This window comes from Hordeum vulgare, chromosome 3H (assembly GCF_904849725.1).
Source record: "Hordeum vulgare subsp. vulgare chromosome 3H, MorexV3_pseudomolecules_assembly, whole genome shotgun sequence".
NCBI lineage: Eukaryota > Viridiplantae > Streptophyta > Magnoliopsida > Poales > Poaceae > Hordeum > Hordeum vulgare.
In genome coordinates this window covers 8,465,203-8,474,934 of record NC_058520.1, presented here as the reverse complement: position 1 = coordinate 8,474,934, position 9,732 = coordinate 8,465,203, and the positions used below count along the sequence as shown (strand labels likewise).

Below are 9,732 nucleotides of genomic sequence, written 5' to 3'. Positions count from 1 at the left end.
ATAATCACAGGATTACAATCGAAAGTGGCAAGCTCCGCAACACATGGAGCCTGAAATAATGAAATCTTTTGGAAATAACTATTATCACTTTTTTGAAAATGTAAAAAACTAAATAAGTAAATTAACTCTGAAATAGTTGAACCACTATTTCTATTAAAATGAAACGACGAGGACACAACACCCCGGCAAGCCAGTCGGGCGAAGGGGATCCCATGCCGCCCACATAGATGTTGGGTCAGCCACGCAGGCCTGGAAGGCACTAACACCATGCACCACACCAATTTGGGAGACAAAGGAAGCTGGCATCTACCAGCACACAACACGGTCCCGTTCAACCAAGGGCCACGTAACCCTAGCTTGGCCGTATATATAAGACGGGCTAGACGCCAAGATCAACATTATTAATGGGAAATATTATTTCCAAAATTATTACTATTTGTGAAATACGTGCTTTATGATTACTTTCTGAAATAGTCACCGAAAATATTATTTATAAATAACCAGTGAAATGATTGCTCTAATTTTTGGAAACCTAGGACTTTTTCCAAAATCAATTACAATATTATGTGTTCCCTCCGTTTTAAAATAAATGTCTTAAGCTTAGTATAACTTTGTAGTAACTCTAGTACAAAGTTGAGACATTTATTTTGAAACAGAGAGAGTAGTATTGTATGAAACTCTATAGCGTCGCATGTACTCCCTCCGTTCCTAAATATAAGACCTTCTAGAGATTACACTATAGACTACATACGAAGTAAAATGAATGAATCTATACTCTAAAATATGTCTATATACATTCGTATATAGTCCATAGTGTAATCTCTAAAAGGTTTTATATTTAAGAACGGAGGGAGTAATTGACATGAAAATGTGTTACACACTACATATATCTAGAGTATTGTATATATATGCCTTAACCCAACATGTATATAACGGTTGACGTGCATATGGTAAAAACTGGTTTTATATATGGACAGCGAGAAAATATAACTTCTAGTGTTACGCGTAACTGATTTAAGGGTGTGTGCATCACTAGATGCAGTGTCGTCCCCGGATGCTCCTCCCTTTTTTTCAGAAAAAATAGGTTACTCATATTCCATAAGTAGCTGCAGTTATGTTATAAAACTTCATAAACTGTAATATTGAGTTTTTTTTTATAAAAAATAATATTGAGTTACCAGCGTCCAAAAGCACAATTATCTTTTAGTCATTGTTTCTGGTAGTTCAGGAGCTAATGGAATGGTCATACGTGGCCTAATGTCACTTGTTAGCCATGGTATAGTGCATACGTGGTCCATATGAAAAGCTTGCCGGCCAACGATACTTACACGGGTAATGCATTCACTTAGTGTTGTTGCTGTTTAATTATTACAGTACAAGTGTAAAAATTTCTTGAAGATTCGGTTATACTCCCTCCGTCCTAAAATTCTTGTCTTACATTTGTGTAGATATGAATGTATCTAGTCACATTTTAGTATTTAGATACATCCATTTGTAGACAAATCTAAGACAAGAATTTTGGGACGGAGGGAGTAGTATTTGATCAATATTGACAATCTAGTTGTGCCCATTTGAAGGAATGTAAACAAGATAGATCCATGCTATCATATATATAACAAAATAGGTGACCCTTAACTTATATTTATCAATATGTAACGCAAATATGTATGGGGAAAAGATTCACCATTTTCAGTGAGTGTTGTTATTGTTGTTTAATTATTACAAGTGTAAGATGCATCGCTCAGATGCAGAGGCGGGGGATCTTCCTTCTTTTCTAAAAAAATAAATAAATTACAAGTGTAAGATTTTTGTTAGGATCCGGCTATAGTATTTGATTAGTTGACAATCAGGTTTTGCCCATTTGAAGGATATACACAACATAACTATGTTATCATATATAACTAAATAGGTGATCCCTAACTTTTTTTCAATATGTACGGAAAAGGGTTCCATTTTCATTATACTATGCTATTTATAATAATAATATTTTACAACTGTATAATAATAAAATACAATAAATCATATGTACTTTAATTTCAGTACTTATATTATTAATACGAATATGCATGTTCTATACAATCAATTTCACTGAAATTATTATATGGCGAAATATTTATGTAGCAACCCGTGAAGTATATATCATATATGTATATATAGTTACATTAACCGTAAACTTCTTCGACATAAATAGGGATCAATGACAAAAGGGGAGCTGTATGCGTATACCACATGATTAATATTTGTGATGTTACAACAACCCTACTAGCTAGCTAGCTAGCTATCATCGGTTTCGTTTGAATGATTGATCTTTCAATTGACTAGGATATTTTAGCTACGAGAACCGTTTAATAACTACAACTAGTTCCTCCCTTGTAACATAATTAACAGTGACTGTAGTACAGAAAATCCTGTCAAGATAGCTGCAAATTGCAAGCTAGCCGCAAAGCAACCACTCTTCTATCGCTTAATCTTGAATCTAGCTGCAGCACAAGGATTAATCAGCTGCAAGTATTTGACCACATGTCAAGCATGCAACTGTGGCAACATCATGCAGACTGTCTAAGCTAAGACACCTAGCTCTCTTTGGGTTGAAAATTTTCACCGGCCAAAGCAAGGCGGCCATGAGTGTTAGGTCAAGAATCATTAGGTTCTACGAATATTTAACATGATCATCCTAGGGAGCTACACAAGCACGCCCACCTAATGTTTGCTTACTTCTCAGGGCGCTGTCTCCAAAGTTTGGTGTTTCACTGGCTTTTTGGAGAAAGAAAGTACACAAAGCTATGTGTATGCTTGGTGAGCTGAAGTCTCCTTGATTGATTGCTTATTCTTTGCTTCCAGTAGGCTTGGTGTGGCCACATAACTCCATCCCAAATCGGCACAAAGTTCTACAAGTTGTTTTTTGTTTCTTTATCTTTTTTCCTATTTGTGAGCAACGACAACAAAATAATTATTCTGATAGAAGAAAAAGGCTACCTAGGTGCGCATATACTTGTTAACTACTGAGGTGCTCTATCAGGGGAAGGATAAAGAAGTATCAATGCACATGTGTATATGTCTATAATTTGGCTTTGATCTTATCACAAAAAGGCTATTCCTTCTAGAATTTATATTCTGCTTTAGTTTTTTTTGTTTCTTAGTGCAAAAGGAGGTGGTGGTTCACAATGCATATATGTGTACATCCAACAATTTGCCCATCCCTCCCCTCTCTCGTCTAATCCTAATAGTGCAAGGGTGACAAATTGTTCAGTCAAACACGCTTCATGTAGGAAAGAATCTAAACATCAGTAGGCCACTATTTCTTCCCACGAAGCCTCTCTCCCTCTCTCTTTCTCTCTCATCTCTCTCTCTCATCTCTCCTCTCTCCTCTCTCTCCTCTCTCCTCTCTCTCTCTCTCTCTCATCCCCATTAAAGAAGAAGGAAGCTTTGAAACATCTGCCCTGCTTTTGATTTGCAAGTACACTGGGGCTTCCATCTTCTTCCCAAGAACCAACAAATAACCATCCAACCCTCTCTTGCAACCAGACCACCAAAGTCCTTGAGAGAGGAGCTTGCATGCAGTTACCCTAAAAAAAGATGATGCTCCATATGATTGCCACAAGTCATTATAAAAGGGTAGCTAGCCACCAATAACTTGTCTCTGCAGCTAGGCCCTCTTCTCATCTCATCTCATCTCATCTCATCTCAGCTCTTCCTTCTCTTCCACTTCTCCCTCCAAATAAATCCTAACCCCCTACACACACACACTCCAGCTAGTAGTAGTACTTGTGCTTGTGCATGGTCATGTCCAACTCCAAACCCATCTGTCTATAAGGAGCTACCTAGTTGTACCCTCAGAGTGGTTCATCGATCATACTCATATATAGTAGCTCCGAGGTGACCAACAATGTCAAGGAGAAAAGGAGCAGCAGCAGCAGGAGGAGCTGGGCCCATGGCGATGGCGGCCATGGAAGAGGAGGCAGCCGAGCTGAGGAGAGGCCCCTGGACCCTGGAGGAGGACAACCTCCTCATGAGCTACATTGCTTGCCACGGCGAGGGCCGCTGGAACCTCCTCGCCCGCTGCTCCGGTGAGTCTCCGGCCATGCATGTCGATCGATCCGATCGCCATGAATATTTCCCAGTTCATTTATGTATGTGTGTATGTCAGGGTTGAAGAGGACGGGGAAGAGCTGCCGGCTCCGGTGGCTCAACTACCTGAAGCCGGACATAAAGCGGGGGAACCTGACGGCGGAGGAGCAGCTGGTCATCCTGGAGCTCCACGCCAAGTGGGGCAACCGGTGGTCGCGGATCGCGCAGCACCTCCCCGGCCGCACCGACAACGAGATCAAGAACTACTGGCGGACCAGGGTGCAGAAGCAGGCGAGGCAGCTCAAGGTGGATGCCAACTCCGCCGTCTTCCGCGACGCCGTCCGCTGCTACTGGATGCCCCGCCTCCTGGACAAGATGTCCATGGCCGCTGCTTCCACGGCCGTGCCGCCGCCGTTGTTGGAGCAGAAGCAGAACTGCCACGGCGTCATGTCCTCCTCGCACTCGCAGCAGTCACCTGCCATCTGCGGCGACCAGCTCGGCTGCTACCCCGCCGCCAGCTTCGACCCGAGCCCTAGCGCGTCGACGTCGGGATCGACGGCGGCAGCCGCGCTGCAACCGGCGCCGGTGCCCTGCTTCTCCGAACTCAACTGGGAGGACCAGTACTACTACCCCGGCGGAGGCGACCTCGACGGTGGCGGCGCTGGTGGGTTGGAGTTGGACTCGGCGGCGCTGCTGGGAAGCCTCGGCCTCGACGGGCTGGACCTAGGGCCGGCAGAGTCCTACATCCCGGACGCGACGCTCCTAGACTACCTCAACTACTCGAGCTGCACGGCCAACGCCATGAACATGATGACGACGAACGGCGGCAACTACTACAACAACATCTACTGTGGCGGCGACGCCATGGTCGACGGCGATCACCACGACCCGACGACGGCGACGACGTGCCACGCGGCGAGGAAGCTGGCAGGCGAGTGGGGCGGAGGGATCTAGAAAATTCTAGCTAGGTACCTAGTGATTAATCAAGCTAGAATTAATCCCAGCAAGTGGATGGATGGCACTCTCCTACTACTACTCCCCTAGCTACGTTGCTTCTTGCAACGTCTCTCCATATTAAAGCCAGATGTCACATTGGCTAATGGAGCTCATCATCATCGCCGTCGACCATCTAGTGATCAAAGTTACCAATTGATCGAGATTGCTAGCTCTAGCTCTCTTACTAGCTACTAGTTGATTCTAGTGTAGTCGGTCGATGTGGTGCATGCATGAATGTGGTGTAAGCTTTTGGATCTAGTAACTACGTACGTGTGTGCTCTTTCTTAATTCCATCTTTCTCATGCTTCTTTAATTTGTTGGTGTGTGTGTGAGGTCGTTGTCTCCAAGTGTTATCGTTTGTGTTGGTAAGGAGGTGGTGCACTTACATATGACGATGTGTGAGACAGATGGTTGATCAGCTTGGCAATGACATATTGACATGTCGCTCTAAGAGGGGGCTTCTCAGGGCTTTTTCTAAAACTATTGCATGATGATAACAAGAGAAGATCGATTCTTGTCAGGGTATGACTTGTTTGACACGGGTGCTGGCTAGGTATGGATACTCCTTCCAACAAATTTCTATAAGTTGTCACTTTGGACAATATTTTGGGTGTATGATCCAACTTTTGTGTCACTCTCTCTCGAGGACAACCGGAACCCTAGCCGCCCACCCCTATCTTCCTATCGCCTCCCGGGATGGTTGTCGGGCGTTCGGTGTGTTCCTTGGTCATGAAGGCAGCAAGGTGGATGGCTTGTGGATTTCAGCGTGGTCCAGTCATTGCCCAAATGCAAATTTGAAGGGCCTTTAGGATGAACATAGTGGTGGTATCTTAGCCGGTATTATCAGGGGCGTACCCAGACAAAATTCTGACTGGGGCACATCTTCTATAAATTTGTTGACTTTGAAGTCTTTTCTTTCAAAATATGCACATATACAAGGGGAATTCCAGATTTAGAGTGGCGGCCTAGGCCCCCACTTGGTTGTACTTGGGTCCGCCCGTGGGTATTATGCACTCGAGACTAGCAAACACGCGGATGTGGCAGGCAATTAAAGAAGATAGAAAGGGTTATGGTAACATAGATACATTATCATAATAAATGGTGTGCTACCACGTGTCATGCATGACAATAAATAAGTTCACCTATGATATTAGTTAATTGATACTATGCACTATGAGCACAATATCATATACGTATCATATGCATGATACTAGTATATGATACTCCCCACTATGAGTACCCTTAATCCAATTATGGAGGCACTCTTCCTAGATGTGGGGCTATAGCTAGTGTCCCTTGGTGCGTGATCGATGATGATGGAGCTAAGGGAAAGCTTACCCGACATTGATTGATGTTGGCATCGGCGACGCCCATAGATGCCCTTCTGAAAGGACATATTTCCCTAAGTGAATTATGATGTGAGTAGCAAGTGAATAGGGGACTAACGGTGTACATGAGTTAATAAGTGAGCCTAGATCACTTATTTTGGGGGTGGATATACAAATCTTCGCACCTAAGTTCAAATTTCACTAAGAAAGCAGCATTGGGTTCCCCTTTATAGTGTATGGGTATCCCAAACAACTTTGTCCCAAAAAATTTATACATGAATTGTATGGGAAGGTTTCACGCTCATGGGAAAGGAAGAAAGGAAGTCGGATCCATCCAAAGAAAAAAATTTAGGGAAAATAAGAAGTGTATTAAAATTTATGCAATGTTTTTCTCTTTATGTTTTTTATAAGTATATTGTATTTAAGTTAGAGGTAAGGAGGGAGAGATAGAATATCTTTAAACCACAAGTACCTTGTCTTGTACTGAAAGCACATATGCTCCCTTGATGGTTTTGATAATTCATGACAACATACATTGTCTCTTAGACTAACACTTCTACCTAGTATATTTTAGGTATAGTCCATAGAGAGCATTGGCCAAAGGATTGTGAGGAGAAGCCCCTTGATGCAAGGAAAGGAATATGATTGGCTCAAGCTTCAAGCAAGAGGACTCTACATTTTACATTTGTGAGAAATCACTTTTTGAGTCCATAGGAAAGCCAATACTATTAAAAGGAGGTGAGGTATTATGATGAATTGGTTGCTCGAGTGTTATAGATAGCCACCAAAAGACATTCAGTCATTCTCCCACAAAATCTCTGTCCCAAGCCAAAACAGCAAAATCGATGCCACCAACTTTTCCCACTCGGCCCTACCGATTTTTCCACTGACAGATCCTTTGCCAAACCCTAATCTCTCGGTACCACCAAGTTTCATATTGGTGCCACCAAAAGCATGTGACCAACTTTCTGTTGAGAAAATTCCAAGAATCGAATTTTTTGAGATTGGAATCGGTCTCACCGAGATTTGGAAACTGCTTTAGGTCATCGTATCGGTACCACCAAGATTCATATACCCGTCTCACCGAGAATTCAAAAGTTGCCACATTTAGTGCAACTCGGTACCACCGAGATTCATTTCGGTGTCACCGAATTGGGAAATAATTTTGTAATGGTTGGATTTCCGAGGATGCCTATATATACCCATCCACCTCCTCTCATTCACAGAGGAAGCACTCAAAACACGCACCCACTTTCTAGATCAATTTTTCTCAGAGAAAGCCACCTACTCATGTGTTGAGATCAAGAGGTTCCAATCCAACCATTTGAAACTTGATCTCTAGCCTCCCCAAGTTGATTTCCACAAAATCAATCTCTCCTACCCATGCCAAATCCATGAGAGAGTGATTGAGTGTTGAGGAGACTATCTTTTGAAGCACAAGAGCAAGGAGTTCATCGTTCTACCGCATCTATTACCTTTTGGACGGTGGTGCCCCCTAGATTGGTTAGGTGTCGCTTGGGAGCCTCCTACTTCGTGTAGTGGAGTTGAACCAAGAAGTTTGTACGGTCAAGGAGATCACCTACTTCTTAAAGATCTATCGTGAGTGAGGTTAGTCCTGTGTGGACATAAGCCATGGTCGAATAGACAAGGCCGCTTCTTCGTGGACCCCTTGTGGGTGGATCCCTCCATGGACTCTCGCACCCATTACCCTTCGTGGGTTGAAGTCTCCACTAACGTGGACGTTCGATAGCACCACCTATCGAAACCATGCCAAAAATCGTCGTGTCATCTTTGCGTTTGATCTTCCTAAACTCTACTCCTTACTTACATATGCAATGTATTTACTCTCTACTCACATATTTGTTGACTAGCATGTGTATGATGCACTAGACTTGTTAGAATTGCTAAAATATGCCAACCATTAAAATTGGGAAAAGGCTAGGATTTTAATTTATGCAAGTACTTTATTCACCCCTCTCTAGACACCCCTTCTATCGATCCAACAATTGGTACCAGAGCAAGGTCTCCATAACCTTGGTTTAAACACCATTGGAGGAAGGTGGATGTGCGTAGTTTGGGGAACATTAGTTGTAGAGTGCCTATTCTCAATGGAGAGCATTATAGACAATGGAAAGATGAAATGCTTGATATATTTGATGAATTCCATTTGCGCAAGTATGTTGAATATCCCTATGTGCCTCCCATTGATCCCTTACATCCTTCTCATGATGAAGAACTTGATATGCTTGGCAATCTTAAAACTGTAAATCTAATCATTAGAGGACTGCCAAAAAATGTGCTTGATCAAATGCAGAGTTTTGAGTGTGCTCATACTTTGTGGAAAAACTTACAGAAAAGATATCCAAACTATTCCCTGAAAAATCTTGATACCATTTTCCATAAATGCATTGCCTTTCACAAAATGAAGCCAAATGATCCTAATTTTGATAAATGTATATGAGCTTCATGACCTCATGCGTGCTAAAGGAAATGTCATGATCATTAACAATGTCATTGTTGAAGCCATTCACATGCATAAACATGAACATTGTCATAGTCAAAATTCTGATGAAATTCTTGATTCTTATGACGAGGATATTTCGTATGACGGTGGCAATGTGGAGCATGGCTACTGCGGTGAAGAAGAGGAGTTTGACATCGAATATGAGAAGACCATGAGGAACCTTAGACTTATGCCAAATCTTAGAGATTACATGGCCGGAGGAAAAGAGTGGATACTTGAAAGTGGATGCACCGATCACATGACCGGAGATAAAGGCATGTTCCATGAGTCACACCAAACTTGGACCTCAAAAGTATGTGACTTTTGGAGACAACTCCAAGGGTAAGGTACTTGGTCTTGGTAAGGTGATCATATCTCATGATAGCTCCATTCAAAATGTCATACTTGTTGAATCCCTTGGCTACACTCTTCTGTACGTATCTAGACTGGCAAACTTTGGTTACAATGTGCTATTTATGAAAGGTGACTGCCAAGTTTTTTGTAGCGACAATCATAACATGGTATTCACCGTTTTCCGTAGAGGTGATTTGTACATTGTCGATTTCACAAAAATATCCAAGCCCCGTACATGTCTTATTGCAAAATCTTCTGAAGGTTGGTTATGGCATAGAAGGCTAGGAAATGTTGGTATGGGTAACCTTGACATGCTTATCAAAGGTGATCATATTCTTGGTGTTAAAGATATTATCTTTGATAAAGATAGACTTTGTAGCACTTGTCAAGCAGGAAAGCAAGTCGGTGGAAGTCATCCCGTGAAGAACATCATGACTACAAGAAGGCCACTCTAGATTTTTCACATGGATCTCTTCGGTCCCA

General features: G+C 42.4%; 1 protein-coding gene across 1 annotated transcript; it reads left to right on the top strand.

The window, feature by feature from the left end:
- The first annotated feature begins 3,399 nt into the window (after window positions 1-3,399).
- On the top strand, window positions 3,400-5,352 carry LOC123439195 (transcription factor MYB62-like). The gene is made up of 2 exons (XM_045115935.1): window positions 3,400-4,067; window positions 4,148-5,352. Exons 1-2 carry the CDS (start codon window positions 3,887-3,889, stop codon window positions 5,020-5,022), a joined length of 1,056 nt encoding a protein of 351 aa, XP_044971870.1. The 5' UTR covers window positions 3,400-3,886; the 3' UTR covers window positions 5,023-5,352.
- The last annotated feature ends 4,380 nt before the right edge of the window (window positions 5,353-9,732 follow it).